The sequence below is a fragment of the Trachurus japonicus genome, chromosome 7 (genome assembly GCF_045865225.1).
Source record: "Trachurus japonicus isolate A0001 chromosome 7, Traja_1.0".
Taxonomy (NCBI): domain Eukaryota; kingdom Metazoa; phylum Chordata; class Actinopteri; order Carangiformes; family Carangidae; genus Trachurus; species Trachurus japonicus.
The window spans coordinates 1217771-1238183 of NC_140913.1; the positions used below are offsets into that span (position 1 = coordinate 1217771).

At 41.0% G+C, this 20413-nt stretch overlaps 2 protein-coding genes across 3 annotated transcripts; both read right to left on the reverse strand.

Moving 5' to 3' along the window:
• Positions 1–788: 788 nt before the first annotated feature.
• trappc6b (trafficking protein particle complex subunit 6B) lies at positions 789–4582 on the reverse strand. The gene is made up of 6 exons (XM_085780723.1): positions 4316–4582; positions 4156–4223; positions 2715–2832; positions 1856–1939; positions 1611–1704; positions 789–1213 (listed from the first exon to the last, which is right to left on the reverse strand). Exons 1-6 carry the CDS (start codon positions 4394–4396, stop codon positions 1182–1184), a joined length of 477 nt encoding a protein of 158 aa, XP_085636849.1. The 5' UTR covers positions 4397–4582; the 3' UTR covers positions 789–1181.
• A 2352-nt stretch (positions 4583–6934) lies between these two features.
• On the reverse strand, positions 6935–15376 carry LOC146983918 (beta-lactamase-like protein 1). 2 transcript variants are annotated; one of them, XM_085780702.1, is made up of 6 exons: positions 15247–15376; positions 12904–13004; positions 12655–12812; positions 12002–12222; positions 8831–8936; positions 6935–8275 (listed from the first exon to the last, which is right to left on the reverse strand). In XM_085780702.1, the coding sequence occupies exons 1-6, from the start codon at positions 15350–15352 to the stop codon at positions 7297–7299; spliced, it is 1671 nt and encodes a 556-aa protein (XP_085636828.1). In that variant the 5' UTR covers positions 15353–15376; the 3' UTR covers positions 6935–7296. The 2 variants fall into 2 exon arrangements, with proteins under 2 accessions (XP_085636828.1, XP_085636827.1); XM_085780701.1 differs by having other exon boundaries at positions 12904–13007.
• Positions 15377–20413: the final 5037 nt, after the last annotated feature.

Sequence of the window (20413 nt, forward strand, 5' to 3'; positions counted from 1 at the left end):
GGAAAACTCAAACTAAATACCCTGGGAGACAATGAGACACAGGTTGAAGACATCAGAGTGGGCTCAGGTAGTCACACAGAAGGGCAGGAAGTACAGGGACCTGGAACGACACAAGAGGTGAGTATCAAATTATAACAGGAAACACAGATGGAAACATAAGGGGAAAAAGACAAGAGACTTAACTGTTGAGACGTGACATTTGCCTTCAAGAGTTTTTTTTTTTTTAAAGTCTGTCCTGTACGTGCTGAAAAACCAAAACAATCTAACAGTTAAAGTATTTCCATTGCAGGTCTAATGAGCCAGATGTTAGACAGGCCTTTTATTCGAAGAGTTGCCAGAGCAAAAAGGCTGATGATGAGATCCAGCCGCAAGGATGTGCTTGAATTTTTTCTCGTGCGATGACTCTGTCAGCCCACACACTCTAACTGATCTCTACCACTTATCAGATGAATGGCATGTGGTCTAATATCAATATTCAAAACTCACATTTTATAAAAAAAAAACATCTGAAACTCGTTGTGATTCAGTCAGACCTATACACAACCCTGGTAACTGTTGCCAATAAACATCCATAAAACTGGTTTCCAGATCAGAGAAAAAGGCTCTTTGTTAAGTAATGATTTTTGTCAATACATCCACAACAAACATGAACTGAAAATTAACTAATTAAGTGCACTATAGGTAAAATTTTCCAAATGGTAAACAAAAATGGGCAAAAAAAAGGGACAGCTTAATGTATTTTGTGTGTTTAAAAAAAGGATTTGAATGATAAATCATAACACAATTACTGATAGATATCAATATTTTATTTTGATAAGTATCAATATCAAAGATATTTTTAATTGGTTCAACACCTTCTATTACTGTGCATCAATTCAAACGGTTTGCTTGAAGTTTCCTCTTGTACCACCAGGGGGCATCAAAGCACTTCCATAATGGCAATTCACATTCACACATACAGTTATTTAGAGACATGTACACTTAATATAAAAGAAATAACATTATAATCATTCTCAGAAATAATCATTATGGCATTGTAAAGTGAGTAAAAGTGTTCAAGTCTACACAAACTTGTCGATCATTCCTGTCATCTTCAAAGTGTAGAGAAGTAACTTTAGTGCTGAACATGGGTTTAACTTGCATTTAAGACAAAACACAGAGATAGTGGACTGTGCTGGCTGCTACATTTTCTGGATCATGACCTGGAATTTACCTGGAAACACAAGGGCACAACATTGGGAAAATATGCATTAGTCCACACTTAAGTTATATTTTCAAAATGTCTTTTCCATGTTTTCTAATCATAATTTACACACTTCAACTTAATAACAGGGCAGATCAGGATCATCATTCCAGGTTCACCCCCACATTTTAAAAACATAACCATCCATCCATCTAAATACATTCCTCCATGATGTAAAACACTGAAACTTATCAGCAAACTTCCACCCAAGTGGGATGGGACCCTTCAAAAAGACTGAAACTGACTGTTTCAAATGCTCTGTTGGATGCAAGGGAGCAGTTTTAGTGGAATGATTTGTTCTAGACGAAGACTTGAGTAGAGTGGACTTCATTTTGTCTCTGAATGAAGGACAAGTGATACATCTTACATGCAGGCATGACGGACACCTCAGCAGTCACAATGCTTTTCACTCCCAGGTTGGCCAGAGCTCCTCTCACCAGACCACAGGTGAAGGCCAGATACTGCAGACAGACGGAGAGACACAGAGTCCTTCATTTCACAACACATGTGCTGCAAATACACAAAACACAATGGAAGTGTTTTCAGGCCACACAGATGAGTCATGGACCCGGTTGGGACACACAGTCAGATGTTTGTATCAAGGCGGAGCACCTTGGGGGCATGTCCTAGGTACTGTTTACCAGCTGACAGCTGACTCAGTAGTCTGAACTTGTTATCCTGGAGAACATAGATGCCCTGAAACACACAACATACATCAGAACAGCTGCTGACAGCAGACTACACAAAGGTAATAACTAGAATACACAGGTTAAAGGGATAGTAGCATTTTTTTTTTAAAGTGGGGTTGTATGATCTACAAATAGCCCCTAAGTACTTTAACTGCAGTAGAAGACTCTCTACACTCCTCCCGTTAGCAACGCCAGCCCATAGCCCTGCCCAGAGATTTACAACATACATTGTTGTGAATGGACCCAAAGAAACAGCCTATTTTCGTGGCCTAAAAGAGGTTTTATCTGGAAAAAAATATACACAGTTCCATTGTTCGCTATGATATAATTTTTTCCAGCCCCTCAAAGTGCAGGAAAAATACAGTTTTTATTTGGACCTAACCAACTGCTGATCGGCGGGCGCTAACCCTGGGCCGGAGGGATACGTGAGTTGGTTAGTTTCAAATAAAAACTGCATTTTTCCTGCACTTTGAAGGGCTGGAAAAAATTATATTATAGCGAACAATGGAACTGTGTATTTTTTTTTCACGTAAAACCTCTTTTAGGCCGCGAAAATAGGCCGTTTCTTTGGGTCCATTCACAACAATGTATGTTGTAAATCTCTGGGCAGGGCTATGGGCTGGCGTTGCTAACAGAAGGAGTGCAGAGAGTCTTCTACTGCAATTACTAAAGCACTTGGGGGCTATTTGTAGATCATACAACCCCACTTTAAAAAAATGCTACTATCCCTTTAAACTAAATAAATGATTTGAGCATTCTCTTAACAATCATCTCAGTGTTACCTGGTGGTTGGTTCGGAGGTTGTCTATCTGTTTCTTGAACACACAGGTCCAGCAGTCCTTACAGATGAACTTCATGATGTCCAGCTCATCTTTGAACCGTGCAGTGTTTTTGGTCAGTCTGGAGAAAGAGAAAAGCCCAGAAGCTTTATATCCTTAATCCGTTGAGATCTTATTTGATTCAAAGTCATGTGACAGTCAGACAACAGGTGACACTGGTGCAGCAGAGGAAGATACAGAGACCTACAGGCAGACTGAGTCAGTCCTGAGAAAATGATAACCCATAATCTACACTAACTTGACTCACAACCAACACATATGAGGTGAAACGTTTGGATGATTCTAAGGGCCTGTAACTGACGGATCATGCAGCATGCAGCATGCAGCAAGTCTTGATTATCAGAAAGTGAAATCTTTAAATAGCTACCCAGTGGCCCCCCAGTACAACACACTTGGATGAGCAAAGGAAAAACAATGCTCTGCACTGAAGTGTGTTTGAAGAAGCAAGTGTGTGTGTGCAACTGAATGAAAGACAGTGTGTGTGTGTGTGTGTGTGTGTGTGTGTGTGTGTGTGTGTGTGTGTGTGTGTGTGTGTGTGTGTTCACGGTGATGAAGGAAAATATCATCCAGTGACACAGACTTTTCAGCAGTGGCAGAATGTGATTGCATAAGTAATCCTGTTCTACTCATCTACCTGGTTTTAGACGACATTGGTTGTGCAGATTTAATAAAAGTTTTTGTTGACTTGTCTTTTTCGTGTTGAGATTGTAAATGTATGTTTAAATGTACTGGTTTTACATTTTTTATGAAATTTAATGAAATTGAATGAAACATCTGATACAGGATATAAATCCTTTACATCAGACTCAAATAAATAACAACATACAAAAATGTAACACAAATATACCAACCCATACATAATCACTAAAATACATATAACAGAATAATCCCCAAAAATCTCAAGAAAACTACAAAAAGAAAGAAAGAAAAACAAAACAAGAAAGAGAAAGAAACAACACAAAACAAAATAATTCATACCCTTGCCCTGTAATTATATAAAAAGTCCTTGTTTGACCCCAGGAAGACTAGCGGTGCTCTAATGGGGATCCAAACAAATAAAACAATAAAACAAAGCCTTCCCTGGTTTTGTGTCGAGCTACACAATTAATAATAATAATATAATAATAATAAACTTTGGTTATATAGCACTTTTCAAAACAAAGTCAATCAAAGTGCTTTCCATATAATTATAATACAATGTCTGTTGCATGTCAGCCATAGTTGTGTGTGTGTGTGTGTGTGTGTGTGTGTGTGTGTGTGTGTGTGTGTGTGTGTGTGTGTGTGTGTGTGTGTGTGTGTGTGTGTGTGTGTGTGTGTGTGTGTGTGTGTGTGTGTGTGTGTGTGTGTTCTTCCCCTCTGTCCCGTGACAGCAGCAGTCTCTTACCTCTCTATGAGTCCCTGACCGACTCTGAATCCCATGTTCTCCAGTTTGGTGATATTTCTTCCATTGTCCTGAATGAATGACAGAACAACTAGTGAACAAACAGAAGTAGCGTAGCGACCACAGACTGTAGTAGAGGTGATAGGACAGTCAGCTTCCTCACCGTCTCTCCGCTCTCACACGACTTGCTAATGTACTGTATCAGTTCGTTATGGATAAAGTGGAAAAGCGCTTCGTCCGCCATTGTTGTTCCTGTTCCTCTGACAGCAGCGGCTCCTTCCTCACAGCGGGGCCGACACCATCACAGCACCTGACGGCCGATACACGGAGACACACCGCTGATAGCAGAACACACAACCAACACACAACACACACTACAGTCTCCCGTCGCTTCCGTGTTGTTGTTGTTGTTGTTGTTATTTAGCGGCGCACAGAGAGCCTGTGGCGCCACCCGCTGGTGAGGAGGTCAGACTGCATGTTACACTGAACTTAGCTAGCCTACATCTCCACTTTTATGATCATTGATACATTTTTATTCTGTGCGTCACAAGACAGAAAGTTACACATTCAAAACAAACCATTACTGTAATGTCCAGTAATAAATGGGACTAGTTAAGGCTGCGTAGTGATCTGTGATTGTAGGCTACAGGGACTGCGGTGTGAGCATGCGCAGTAGTAGTGTTTACGGAAGCAGCGGCGATTTGAGATCTGTACATGTTCCCGACTCGACTCTCATTAAAGTTCACAAACTGAGAACTATGACTGTTCATTGAACATTACAATTACGAGAATTAAACAGACATTTGTTTCATTTAGGCCTACTTTGTGAGGACAACAAACTGCCTACTTGATAGATAGATAGATAGATAGATAGATAGATAGATAGATAGATAGATAGATAGATAGATAGATAGATAGATAGATAGATAGATAGATAGATAGATAGATAGATAGATAGATAGATATAGACTTTATTGATTCCAGGCTGGGAAATGACAGTGCAGCAGCAGCAGCATTACACACAGTGGCAATAACAACACAAAGAATAAAACGAACAACCTATAGGCCTACATAATGAAATAGCAATATCAAATGTAATAAAAATGTATATACAACAAATAGGCAGTGTTGATGATGAGTTTGTCATGCTTCAGGGTTGTATTGTGTATTGCAACAAAAACATACACACACTGGGGCCTACTCTATCGGCTCTCATGAAAACTCCTTTTAGAGCTGTCGTTAGCTATACTACTGATTGAAAGGAGACTATTGAAGATATAAAGACTAAAAAACAAAACAATAGATAGATAGATAGATAGATAGATAGATAGATAGATAGATAGATAGATAGATAGATAGATAGATAGATAGATAGATAGATAGATAGATGTAGCTATTTTAAACACCTTCTCTTCACCTGTTTCAGTACACACCTTTCAAATAGAGACTGTAGATTGTAATGATCTTTGAGACTAATAAATAAATTATTAGCTTATTATTGGGCTAATGTCGTTATTTTACCTAGGCTATAGAAATGTCATATTTGTGAGGACATTATCTTTAATCAATCCCTTCATTTGAATTCTTTCTAAATGATTGGAACACTCATTTTGAACCTCTGCTAAGAAAAAGAGATCAATGTCAGCATTTCATTTATTCTGAAATGTTTCCTGTCATTTCCACAAAACCATCTGTGCTTCTGTCAGGGAGGAGCATGCTGTCTTAGGGGGGAGCTAGCAGGGAATTTAGCTCACTCTGAGGCTTAACTGTGCATCGGTTGAAGGTGTAGTGAATAGGTTTAGATTAGCTGCTTCCACCAAACCTTGATGCCCTTCCTGCATGCGTGTTGTAGCTAGGGAGGGTTTACTTTGCTTAGTGCTTGCACCAAGAGGAGGAGCTATCCAGGGTGTACACTGAACTTGACCAACGTTAGCTGGGACTGGTTTCAGCAACCCAGTATTAATAGCCTATAGCTGATGGATGGATGGATGGATGGATGGTTGGATGGATGGATGTTTTCCCAGGCCTTTAAATGTCCCTGATGGTCTCAAGTGTGTGTCATTTGTCATTGTACAGCACTTTGTTTGTAATTTTGTGTTCACTGAACTGTACAGCACTTTGGTCAACTTTGGTTGTTTTTAAATGTTCTTTATAAATAAATTGATTTGATTTTGATTTGATTTGGATGGATGGATGGATGGATGGATGGATGGATGGATGGATGGATGGATGGATGGATGGATGGATGGATGGATGGATGATGGATGGATGGACGGACGGATGGATGGACGGATGGACGGATGGACGGACGTTGCTGGTTCAGGATGTTACGTGTGGACTTGCTCTAAACATATTATGTGTTCACTTCTGAGTCATCCTCATAGATTCACATCCAGACACCTTACAGCTGGCAGCAACTTATGACCAATGCAACTTATGCAGCAACTTATGACCAATGATTCTTGCTCCTTGCATGTGTATTGGAGTGTTCACTGGATATTTTCAAAGCCACACTGGGGGCAGCTGTTAGAAATGCGTAGAAAACTTGTTTCAACTAAATTGGAATTAACACCCAATTAAAAAAAAAAACGTAGATTTTTGCCTTTTAATTGATAGCATAGTAGAGAGAGACAGGAAATGAGGGGGAATGATATGCAGTAAAGGGCCACCCAATGCAGGATTCGAACGGGGGCCAACCACAGTGAGGACAACAGCCTGCTCAATCCACTACGCCACTCAGCACCCCACCCAATAAAGACTTAAAGGACATGTAAGATACAATATGAGTTTTATTTTGCTCATTCACTTGTAACTTGTCACTGTTTACATGCTCCACTAGTGGATTTAGATCTTGAAAAAAGTAACCATCACTTTACATTTAAATCAACAGTGTTTTTCCTTTTTCTAGGTCACAATGAAGGCACTTATAGATAGAAGTGGAATACTGCCACATTGTCCTTTAATCGACCCTATACAGCAGTGTGTCAGTCGTGAAAATGGGTAAAATTGGTATGAGGAGAAGAATATCGTATTAGAATACAAGTTCAGATTAATCACAGAAACTTTACAGGAGAGTATGACATGACTGAGCAGTGTTTGGTTCAGTTCCCTTTAACACTGAGCTGAATCCCTGTGTTCTTGTCATTATGTAGTAAAGTATGGTCTACCAGCTATCCTTGTCACCCTGTAGGTGTTGAGTCCTGGGGAATCAAACCCTGGTGAGACACCTTTCTTATTGAAGGGGTAAAAATTGAAGAGTTGTCTGTCCTGTGTCTCAAGGGAGACTGAGGCGCTGTTAACTTTGAGCTTGCAAGGGTACGGGCTCTCAAACACTACCCTGAATACCCTGTCCTGCAGGTAGTCCAGCCGAATAGTTCGGTACTTGGACGGCACAGCAGTGTCCACCTGTGGTCCAAACTGCTGCATGAGCAGAACTCCATCTGAGCCCACCTTAATCTCATAGAAAGTCATGTTCCTATATGTAAAAAAACCAATGTATGCAGCCGGGTCAGGCGGTGGTCTGAGAGTTCTTTGAGCATCCCTGTAAGCGTTCTCCACCGCAGGGATGAGGTAGCTGTAGGCCTGCCTCACCAGGTCCTGGTCTGCAGGCCGCACCCCTGCCATCAGGACCACCAGGCCCAGTTTGAGCCGCGGCACTAGGGAGAGGGTGGCCGCGTAACCGTCCAGGTCACCGTCCTTCCTGACCACATCGTAGCCTAACTGCTCGTTGACTTCCCACGGCGTGCCGGTGGAGTTGGCGAAGTAGCTGCTGTGGCATCGCGACACCGGGGTCAGCATTGTGTTCAGGGTGTCCTGGCGGAGCAGCGCCCCACCATACACGCCCAGCAGAGCCATCATGAGCTTGGCCATGTCAGCTGCTGTGGAATACATCTGCCCTGCAGGTCGGTACCAGCCCAGGTTGTAGAGCGGAGCCGGCTGGCCGTTGCTGTACACGCCAACAGCCATTTGCCTCTGAACGGCTGGAGTTATGTTGAAACCCGTGTCCTCCATGCTGAGCCGCTCCAGAACGTTGCCTGACACCCAGCTCTCAAAGTCTGAGCCAGCCACCTTCTGAGCTAAGACGTTGGCCAGTAGGGAAAAAGCAACATTGCTGTAATGACATCTGAGGAGAAAGAGACAGTACAATCAAAGATGTTAGCAAGTTGCCTGGTTACAAAATAGGGGTGGGAGAAAAAATCGATTCACATAAATATCGCGATATCTTTTTTGACGATTTTTAAATCGATTTTTTTTTTTTCAAAAATCAATTTTTTTTTTTGAAAGAGAATTTTTTTATTTTTGAATTTTTAAAAAATATTGTGCAATGTGCATTTGTTAGCCTTTTTTACATACAGAGAGTACAGGTTTTGAAAAGGGTTTAAGTTCACTTTATAATAGTAGTAGAGTATGTTCATTTATAGGCTCCTACAGTATTTGTGTGCAGATAAATGTTAAAAAATGCAGACTAAAAATCGAGAGAATCGGCAATATCGTAGAATCGCAATTTAAATCGAATCGCCATCCAAAAAATCGTAGAAGTATCGAATCGGGAGAAAAGCATATCGCCCCAGCCCTAATACAAAATACCAAAAGCATCCCTCTTCTGTGGATCAACACAGGTTGTCTACAGTCATCGGGTACAAAAATAAAACAACCCAGGAAGGAAACAGAGTCTTACTTGGTGCCGGGATTTGCCACAAGGACATCATCCTGTAACAGATGTAGGGCGGTCTGTGTGTCTCCGCTCCAAAGGAGATCAGTTGACCTTAATCTTCTGGGTAACCCTGTAAAAATATTAGTGAGTAAAACTGATGTCCATATCTATGGTGTTGTTTCATTCACAGAGCCAAGACCCCTGCATGAGACCCCGCCACCCAACATGTCCATCAAGGTGGCACAGTGTACAGATCACCAGAATAGTGGACATCACAAAAAATATATATCAAACACTTTGTTGGAGCTATTTATTTATTTGTAGTATTTAGTGCTGTTTAGTTTAGTATTTTGTTTAGTGAGTATTTAGTTTTGGTTATTCTTAATCAATTTATTTGATTTCATTATGATTAGATTTCTATTATTATTCTAGTTTATTATTTGTTTTCTTTAGGTGTTTCTTGTTTATTATTTGTGTTTTGTTTCATTTAGGCACGGTAGGGGGGCACCTGAAGTTATATAGGTAGGCTGTCGGTAAAGGACCAGCATGCACCTGGGTGGGCAATTTTTTTTACCGAAGCGGGAGAGGCACAGGAATTTTCTTTGTTCTTTGTTTACTCGCTTTTTGGTTAAATAAACCACAAATTTTGTTGAAATTGGACATCTGTTTGGACATTATGTTTTTCCCATCCGCGTACACCACAACCCATGGTGCAACAGTGGCCCTTTGATTAGTATAATTTGAAGTTTGATTTGATACTTTTATTTGTTTGACAATCGGCTACTACACACTTAAAGGGACAACGAGGAGTTTCTATTCAGTTATAAAAAAGTCTCACGTTAATGTGGATGAATCTCCGCTACCCACACTTGTTAATGGGCCCATTTTTGATAAATATATCGTTCTGTCTCTATCGTTATTTTGTTATTATTAGTGGTGGCGGAAATCGACCAGCGTTTCCTTCGTGGCGAGTCATGAGAATAACGCCGCCGAATCGCCGTTTATGGTCAGAATTATGACGGTATGTGATCGTCTTCCAACCTCTGACTTTAATTCTTGATGAATGAAAACATGAGTCTGTCTTGCGCCCGTCAAAGAATTTTACGGTGTGCGCGGAGGCTCATAAATGTAGTGTGAAAGCGCTTCGCTTTTCCAAGACTCCTCGTTGTCCCTTTAATTAAGTGTATATAGCTACTGTATATATACATATATACTGTATATATTATACCTCTCCGATTCCATCACCTGCGCAATCCTATGTATACATACATCTTCTGTTTGTCTCACCATTACCCCCAAAACCTCCCTCCCTCCTCTCTCAGTGGGGTGTGTAGCTCAGTGATCAGGGAGGAGGTCCTGGAATCATATGAACCACAAGGGATTCAAACTGTCACTGACCCAGCCCAAGTCCCAGTACCTGGCTTCTAGCTACACCATGACTCCCATGTAAACCCCTTTTTCATCAAGCAGGACCTTTATCCAGTCCTTGGCAAATCTCCCAGCCATTCCAAATGAAACTACCTTGGTGTTGTTGGTGACTTTTTTTGCTCTAGGTCTGAACTCATTTGTTCTTTCTCAATGTTCTTTTACAGAATATGAGTTGGGAAAGTCCACACTTGAGACTTTGATGACCCTGATCAAGTGAGAACTTTCCCCCAGTCTGTAGAAGGGCTTCCCCCTCTGTTAATCTTAGAGCACTGAGCTGATTACCTCTATCTTTGGACACAGCTCAGTGTAATTATAGCGCTGCTCTGTTAAGGTGAGCCCTGGTTGGGAAGTCAAACCACCACAGCCACACCACAACAGGTTTGTTATGAACATGAATTGAAGAGATATCCATTATTTCTTCCACCCATCTTTACCCACTGTTTATCTGTATGTGAAGGCTGAATAAGTGACATGTGGTTGAAATACAGATCTAAGTACATTTGAGATTTAGGTTTTGAATATGCTGTATCCTGACAACGTAAAACATGGTAGTTGTGCGCACATCCAGTGCCTATTTTAGGCCAGGTGCCGGATAGTCATAGGATTATTGAAAAGAAAAACTGCCGTACCAAGGAGTAGAGAGGATCCAGAACCAGCGTAGAGGTGGTGACATTGAAAGAAAACTCCTTCAAAGGGAGACCTACTGGATCTAGTCCCTCAACAGCCTACCATGTCACCCAGTGGCCTTGATGAGGACTTAGACATTAGGCCCTTCTTGTGAAATGGTGTATCTAAATCTCCAAATAGTGTTCTTTAGACTTTATGCATTTTGTTGTATTGTTGTTTATCGACTATAATCTCATGTTTTTTTAAACACTTGACCTGTGTGTCTGTGTATATTGTGTATTGTGTTGTGTAACATTTACTGTACTTTGTTACCTCTGTGCATAGGAAGTGTCTTATAATTGCCCATATAGCGCCACCTGAAGCCCATCCAACTAATGACAGAGGTGTGATGTCTTCAGGCCTTCAGCCTATACTGTACTATATGCCTGCCACCTGTCCTGCCATTTCTCTAGTTGCCTGAGGAAGACCACATCTGGTCCAAACGTTGCAAGCAAGTTGCTTGGGACTTCACTTCACTGTTGCCCTTTTATTGAGCCGAACACCTTATACTATCATACATGACAAAGAAGTGGCCTCACTTTACTCACTGTTAGCTGAGTTGAGAATCAAGAAAAAGGAGAAACCGGCAGCTCAGTAAGCTAATGACGTCCACTCATCGTGTAGCCTTCTTCTCAACTGACCAAAACAACGGGGTGCGACGCTCAGTGACGTCCTGGCGCTGTTACGTTTATGTTCTTAAAGGAACATTTACAACTGTTACAAAGTATCCAATAAATAGGAGCTTTAATCCAGTGTGCGGATATTCCCTCTTTTTCGTATCTTGACAACATACCATGAACAAGTACTTGTGCCCTTTATCCTGACCCTGTACCTGTCACTCGACCAAGTACCTGTACCCTGTCTTTAGACCTGCTTTTTAGTCTTGTTGGCTTGGACTGCCTTTAGCCCAGTCCCTTTTTTTCCCCCTTGTCTCTTTACTCCAGCTGTGGGCCTTTGGGTCCTCCACCCTGTGCTGTATAAACAGGCACTTAACTGCCAAGCTCTAACCGGTAGACTGGGAGAGCACCAGCGCCGTTGGATAAATCACAGACAATGCTGGTGATTGATGCAGACAAAGATGAACCAAAGAAGACCAATTACCTGAGAGCTGGCTGGCCATCCTGCGCAGACTGAGCCCCGGGTTGCCATCACTGAGGGTCCTCACTGATGAGGAAGCTGCCCCCCCACTTTTCCCCAGTGGGTTCTTGATGGTGAAGTTGTCTGTATATTTCTCTAGAGGGTCGTCCAGAGAGTCTACCAGGCCGTCCTCCCACAGCTTGTACAGCATCAGTGTGGGGAAGATTTTAGAGAGACTTGCAATTCTGCAATCACAGTGATTACAGTAAATACAACACATGCTTATTCCAGCTTATTAGATAAATGTATGGTGGTTTAATAATGTACACTATCCCCTTATACATTAAGCACTTCATTTAGTGAGTGGTTGAGGCTCATTGATTACAGGTCCTATATGATGCTTGCACAGTGAGGGTCTAATCCTAAACATGACCCCTGATTCTAATTGTAAGCCTGCAATATCCAGCAGATGAATTACTGCATTACTTCATGTGTGGTAATGATTATTATTCAGATGGAGCTGCTAATATTATGGACTGGCTGAGCGGCTTTTAGGACTAGATCATATTAATACCTAAGTATTTAGCTTTTAAACAAATCACCACTTCCCTTTTGTCATGTCTGTCATATTTAATGTTGATCTCTTCTAAACTTACATATTAGACATTTGGTCTCACCTGTACACTGTGTACTCATTGGGTACAGAGGAAGAGGGGTCACTCATGTTCTTCTTGCCAAAGTTTCCATTCCACAGAACAGAGTCATTTAAAACCACAATGGCAGATATGGCTGGCAGCCTCGTTTTGTGAATGCTCGATCTCAGGAGTATATCCGTCTGTAAGGAGGAACGGTGAAAGTATGACTATACCAAGACTATCTTCATGATAAAACCCGGTAACATGAATTTAATGTTGAGAGAGGTTCACCTTCTCTAGGGCCAACCTCAGGGATATTATAGGATGCTTGAGGGGCACAGGCTCCGGGAAGCGGGGGCACATTTCTTCTACTGTTGCTTTTTTTACAACCTCTTCTGTGGAGAAGGAGAAAAGGCTCATCAAGGTTGATGCACAGTATTAAAAATGGCTGTGGCTGCTCCTAGTGGACCCTGGATAACTTTCCCACACAGAGATGCACTCATTCCTAGAGCTGTTGCAGTTAGCCTAACACAAACTGGAAGCAGAAGGAAACAGATGGCTTGGAGACTGTTTTGAGGATTTCCCCTATTTACTCCCTTTCCCATTTTATACTCGTTTAAGAACTTTAAACTCCATCCATGCAGGATACGTTATCCCTCCTGTGGGTTCTGGCTCCTCTCCCAGGCACCCAAAAGACCACACCAAGGTTATTATAGTTTTAACATTTTCAGCAGTGTTTATTATTTAGTTTTTCAGTTTGCTTCTTTATTTCAGTTTAGTTTTAGTGAGTTAAACAAGTGATTAAACAGTTTTAGTTTTTATTTGTGAGGAATTGACTAGTTTTTATTTAATCTTAGTTTTAGTTTTTCAGGTTTTAGTAGAAAGCCTCTGCAGACCTCTGAAGATCAACTTCCACATTTGTGGGATTTTTCCCTTTTAGTTGCATCCCATAATGTTCCCATCAGTCCTCATCAGGTTCCATTCTCTCTTATCTACATGTGGGTTGTACTCCAAGTCGTCCTATATTGAGCTGTGGCGTTTTCCTCCTGCAGCTTCAGACATCTCTAAGAAAACTACAACTAGACTGATGTTATCTGACTCTACTTTACTTTAGGTTCAGTTAGCTTTACATTGTTCAATGTAGTTTTTATTTAGTTCTCGGTTTTTTACACTGCTAGTTTTAGTTTTAGTCTTAGTCTTAGATAACTATAACCCTGGTCCAGACCACCTCAATGGGCTCCTTTTCAACAACCATTGTAAAGTCTGAGGAAGAAGAGCCTGTAGTCTTGAAACGTTACACACAGATTAATAAACGTCTTAAAGGGACAACGAGGAGTTTCTATTTGGTTATAAAAAAGTCTCACGTTAATGTGGATGAATCTACGCTACCCACACTTGTTAATGGGTCCATTTTCGATAAATATATTGTTTTGTCTCTATCGTTATTTTGTTATTATTAGTGGCGGCGGAAACGCTGCGTTTCCTTACTTTCGGTTTCGTGGCGAGTCATGGGAATAACGCAGCCGAATTGCCGTTTATGGTCGGAACTACGACGGTATGTGATCGTCTTCGAACCTCTGACTTTATTGATGATTGAAAACATGAGTCTGTCTTGCGCCGGTCAAAGAATTTCACGGTGCGTGGAGTGTAGTGTGAAAACGCTTCGCTTTTCCAAAACTCCTCGTTGTCCTTTTAAATGGGAGCTCAATGGTGTGTGGATCCTTTTGTTATTTTTCCTGCTACATCACTCATGTACCAAAGGCTAATTCATGTGTAGCAAGAATATGTTCCACTTCCACGTTCTTGTCTTGCAAATGACAAATGTCACAATGAACTTGAGAATTTAGTGTCTGTTGTGCCCCAGTTGTATCACATTCTGTGTTGTAAACTGTTTTCTTGTCTGTAACAACATCTTTGTCACGTCTGTCCATCCTGGGTGAGGGATCCCTCCTCTGTTGCTCACCCTGAGCTTTCTCCAATTTTTCCCTGTTAAAAGGGTTTTCTATGGAGTTTTTCCTCAGTGGATGTGAGGGTCTAAGGACAGAGGATGTTGTTATGATGCCATGTAAAGCCCTTTCAGACAAACTGTTTGTAAAAACGGGCTATACAAATAAAATTGCCTTGTCTTGCCTTGCCTGTCGAACTGTGTTGATAGTGCCCACATTATTATGATATATTATTAATACAATATACAGTATTATATCAAAACAATATTGCACAGTTTTGAATTAATTTGGACTGAAGTCCTATCATATGTTGGCCTGCTTTAATGTTCCCCGTGGCACGGGGTAAATAACTCTGAACTCTTGCCTCCTTCAGGTACAGTGTGTTTGACACAGACAGACAGTACAGCCTTAATTCCACATTTCTGTCACATACAGACCACCACTGCTCCGCTACACCCTGCCTCCTCCTCCTGTCTCTCAGCGGGAGTTAAAGTCTGCTTTAACAGAGCAGCTAATCCTGCTGTCACTATTTCCAGCTCTATGTAATCCTGCAAGAGTTTCTACAAACGAGCAATTACAGCCAAGACACTAAGAACAGCACACAAACTTCAACACTTGAAAGTCATAGGCTACTATATGTTTTTAAAAGCCTGAGGGTGTAAATCTGTAGCAGCTGGATAAACTTTACCTGTCTTCAGCTTTGGCATCCGATACTGCCATATGAAACAGCAGGTCATGACCACTGACAGCAGAAAGAAGACAACCATGCCCAGCATGGTCCATTTCACCTTCATGTTGCTGTAAGGCTGTTATGAGTCTAGAAGTCAGTACAATGTATTGAAGAATTAGGCTACTGTTTCTTAATATAAGGCACACATCACATAATTATGTAAATATGTAAATAGTTTGGAAACAAGATGAATAAAATACAGATAATGTATCTTACCAAAGGAGGAAATAAACAGTCTTAGAGTTCTTCCATCATCTTTGTGTCATCTTCACACAGTGTAAATCCACTACAGCGTTGTCAATAGAAAGGCCAGCAGGACGGTGTGAGCTCAGCCCCACTGCTCCTGAGCATTCACTGGCCACAGACCACCACCCACATGCACTTAATCCTGACTGTGATCCCTGGCTCCAGATGAAGGGCTGTTTCTATTCCCACTCTGCCACTGTGACATCATAATCTGCTGGGAGATTCAGCCACAGCGCCAAATGTAAGGAGGACTGCCGAGTGGAAACCTGAGCACTCATCCTCAGCAATCAAATCATCTCACATCCACTGGGGGTTAATTCTCTGCATGCATCGCTCATCTGCTGCCAAATGCCTCTCAGCACAGGGTTAAGTATCCTGGAAATGAATGAAGATTTAGCAGATATGAGTGAACACAGGTCTGATGGTGGCCTGCAGACAAGTAGCCTGCATTTTGAATGACAGACTCTGTGTCATGAACTTACGGTGGCTGTGAGGGGCCAGGACGCTGCAAACTCCACAACACAACACTTTAAGGAAAAACGAGCTGCAAATGTCACAACACAACACATTAAGAAAAACGTGCTGTAAACTCCACAATACAACACATTAAGAAAAACACACTGCAAATGTCACAACACAACACATTAAGAAAAATGCAAGTGTTTTCCAGGGGGACCATAATCAGAGACAGACCCACATCCTGTTGCCGGTCTGAATCAATGTTCAAAACCAATCTGTATTAGGACCATAGAGGACCAGTTTTTTTCAAAGAGGTAAGTGTCCTTTTAACAGACTTGTCAATGTGGCTGTGCATCACTTTCAAGTGTCCCTTGGAAACACTTCCGTTGTGTTGTGACATTTGCAGCGCGTTTTTCTTAATGTGTTGTGTTGTGACAATTGCAGCACGTTTTTCCTTAAAGTGTTGTGTTGTGGAGTTTGCAGTGCATTTTTCTTAATGTTTTGTGTTGTGACATTTGCAGCGCGTTTGTCTTAATGTGTTGTGTTGTGGAGTTTGCAGCGCGTTTTTCCTTAAAGTGTTGTGTTGTGGAGTTTGCAGCGTCCTGGCCCCTCACGGCCACTGTATGAACTAGATGTCCACATGCACCACTTTTTAATAAAGTTCCTGACAAATGTGAGCAAAATCTATTGGGGGAGAGTGGGGTAATGTGAGACACCTATAAAACAGAACACATTTATGGTCATCTGACCATTATGTTTTCAAGCCCCTTCCATAAAATATGATTTTTGCATGTAAAAGTAAATTTTCTTGCTGTCAACTCAATTAACTGCTGTGCCAAAGCAAATTGATTCAGGTAGAAAAACTTATATGATACATGATGATGAACTACCAACACATAAAACCATGTGATGATGCTGGCTGAAAATTAGCCTGAATTTCTAAGAGAGGTCGTTTTTTCTAAAATGGGGGTGTTGGGGTAAAGTGAGACAAATGCTGCGGGATAAAGTGAGACCATAGTTCTTGGATCCTACAAAACTGGGACTGATCCCGTAGGTTACTTGATGATAACTCTTACCTCACGAGCCCCTGGCCCAGTGATAAATAAGGACAATTACAAAAGAGAGCTGAAACCAAAATGGTAAGTGCAGGAGAGGTTAAAAACCCTGAATGGGCTATTGAAAAACACCTCCCCAAAATATATGCAAAAATTCAAAAAACAATTCGACAACAACAAAACAGCAAGCAGTACAATTGCCTATTTACAACAAAAAGAGTCATAATTAAATTGTGGATGTGTATAAATGTGAAATAATTGCGTTTGAGTGGGTTAGCATGTATAGAAGACAATGATTACGAACGTAGTACATGAGCACAAACTTGAACAAAAAAAACAAACAAACAAAAGACAAGCATATTATCAAGAGTAAATTTAGAGTATTGAATCATGGGACAGTAGCCCAATGAATTAGTAAAGTAACATCTAATGAGTAACTGTGCAAAAGTAAATGTTAAAAATAAATACATAAATAATTAAATAATTAAATTAGCAATTTTACAAATGTTTTATTACCATGGATATGTCCAGGCAGAATTTGACCTTCAGGTACCTCATGTAACAGACTGGAAAACTAATTATATTTCAGCCTGTGTCATAATGGTTATACACTCCATCCAAATACAACTGTTTTTGCCTCATTTTGATTTCACTCAGACCTCTTCACATTTTCCCATTCAAATAAGACCTTACAACAGAAATGAGGTGTGACTCCAACTGGAGCAGATATTTTACTAATGAAAAATATGCATAGACATTTGAAATATATAAAGTAAATAACCAAGTATAACATAAACCCAAATTTTTAATATTTAGGAGCAGATGTATGTTTGTGATGTCAAACTAAGTAAAAACAAACAAAAAACAACAACAAGCAAACTTCCTGGGCCTGTTTCAAAGTAAAAAACACAGCTGATGTTCCAGAAGGGGGTCACCTAAAAGGTAGTAGGCTTATGTGGTTAAAACAGTGCACACTTCACCCTAGAAACCCGTCACCTTGATGTAAACAACTAGGACCTTCACAACAAATTTCAAATTGTTCAATTCTATGATATTAACAGAAAATTAGCTATTTTAGAACATAGAGGACTCTCTCCATGCCTCTCTCTGCTGCCTGCAGTGTGACTAGACATAACAATGATTGACCCTGAGACACAACACACACACATGGTGCAAGAGAGAGAGAGAGAGGCACACACATGGATGACAGCAGTGTTCAGGATCCCCTTTTTAAAGTCCCCCCCAACCAGAATCTAGCTGAACTTTGGAGCATTATTTAGCCCGTTTCTGACAAGCCCCATGTCTCCTGGTTTCATATGATATCTGAATCTTGACTCTAGCTTTAATACTGTGCCGTTTATAACGCAATACATATTTCACATTAATCTATATCTAGACTCACCTGCTTACATAGACGCAATTGGAGTTCCCAGAGGTGTGGATAGAGATAATTATGTCCACTTTAATGTTCAAAGACTTAATAACTTAACCAGAGATGCCATAGCTGGCTTGCACGAACAACTGTCTGCAACTTCACTGATGACTTACCAAAATAGAGTAGCCATGGATTTTCTTTTAGCTGAGAGAGGTGGTGTATGCTCCATGTTTGGCCAGGACTGTTGTGTGTTCATTCCTAATAACACTGCTCCAGACGGCTTTATAACTCGAGCCCTTTCTGGCCTCAAAACTATGTCTGAAGAGTTAGCAGAACACTCAGGGATAGAAAATCCGTTAGCTGACTGAGACAAAGCGTTTGGCAAATGGAAATCTTTGATTTCATCAGTAATTCTTTCACTGATTGCAGCAGTGACCCTGTTAACGTTATGTGGATGTTGCTGCATTCCATGCATCAGGCACCTCTGTCTAAAATGTATTACTACAGCTATTAATGATAAATTCCCTACACCACCTCCTTACCAGTTAGTACAATACCCTGGAGAAGTGATGCCGCTGGTCTCCCTCTCTGAGCCCGGAGAGGACGAGACTGAAGAACCCAAATCCGAGGATGATGAAGACCCTTACTTGTACACCTGAACCCTTTCTCTATACATGACAAACTGCTAATGCCTATATGCACAATATTTGATTTAGGTGATTGTTGATATGAATGATTTATATCAAAAGGGGGATACATAAAAAAATCTCCTGCCTGGTTGTGTTACATCTTAAAGAATGTGGTCACCTGCAGTTTGGGGGCCTGCTGGGATGGCTACTGCCAGTAGATGTGATACAATACAGGGATAACGTCCCTACTTCTATTTGATTGACATAATAAAATCATTTCAAAAGGGGCATTGTTACAATTGGATATGTTGTGGGACGTTATGTACTTTGTTTTTATACTTCAATGACGTCATGTATGCTTTGAGATATCATGTATTCCAATTTAGTACTTGAACGCACATAACCTGATGTGTGTGAACATGAAGCCAAATAGTGTGACTCTAGCCTGATAAACAAGGACATAATGTAACTGCTGAGTTCTCTTAGTCTGTCAGTTGCATAAGATACACGCCTGAACAACAACACACACATCATGTTGCTTATCACATTCTGAGAACATGCTGAAAACATCCAACCTCTGTACGGGGCAGGCCCAGCCCAAGAAGATAAATATGAACCATTTCCTGAAATCAGGGCTCGCTCCTGATGGAGATCTCGTGAGAGCTCTGTCAGACTCACTCCTGGCTGAGATCCTGCGAGAGCTCTGTCACTACGAGTCCAGCGCTGATGTACTTTATCTGTGACCTGAGTAAACGTTACTACTTTTGTATGAAAGACTTCTCTGGTTTGTTCTTGGGCTTCCAATACAAAGAATCGGGACTAACAGATGTATTATAAAAAATCCATGAGTGAGACACTGTGAGCACCACACACAAAGATTTACACTAGAATCTCGTCCCCCAAGCCAGAAATCTCACATGATCAAGCATGATCTGTAGCCACACTGCTTTGTTATGCTATACTCTCAGTCAGCTCACTTCTTTATTGGTTACATTCAATTTTAGTCACATTCCACTTTGTCGGCTCCCCCCCACATACAAGAGGACTTTTGATCGAAATGGTCACAATTGTCGGGACCTACAATCTGACCCCCAGGCTGTGTTCTAATCTAACTGGTTCTATCTGTCATTTGAATGTTAATTAAAACATTCTGTGTTGTATTTGATTTTGTTCTTGGGTTACTTTGTGTTTAGAAAAAAAAGTGCTTAATTGACCAATCCCCATGATTCTGTTAGTCCGACATTAGTTTTGGGAAGTGTGGTTGTCAAGCTAGCTGTCAGGACTCTAACTGTTACAACATGTGTTGTTATGGTAGTTTCAGAGTGGAAAAAGTAAGTGGATCAGTTTACCCCATTGATTTC

Excerpts from the sequence above, each read along its gene's own strand:
- LOC146983918 (XM_085780701.1), bottom strand. The coding sequence starts at position 15,352 with ATGAAGGTGAAATGGACCATGCTGGGCATGGTTGTCTTCTTTCTGCTG. Across the intron at positions 13,008-15,246 it reads GATGCCAAAGCTGAAGACAG|AAGAGGTTGTAAAAAAAGCA; the intron begins GTAAAGTTTATC and ends CCTTCTCCACAG. Across the intron at positions 8,276-8,830 it reads GTGGCAAATCCCGGCACCAA|ATGTCATTACAGCAATGTTG; the intron begins GTAAGACTCTGT and ends CTTTCTCCTCAG.
- trappc6b (XM_085780723.1), bottom strand. The coding sequence starts at position 4,396 with ATGGCGGACGAAGCGCTTTTCCACTTTATCCATAACGAACTGATACAG. Across the intron at positions 4,224-4,315 it reads CGTGTGAGAGCGGAGAGACG|GACAATGGAAGAAATATCAC; the intron begins GTGAGGAAGCTG and ends TCATTCATTCAG. Across the intron at positions 1,214-1,610 it reads GGTGTCCGTCATGCCTGCAT|GTAAATTCCAGGTCATGATC; the intron begins GTAAGATGTATC and ends TTGTGTTTCCAG.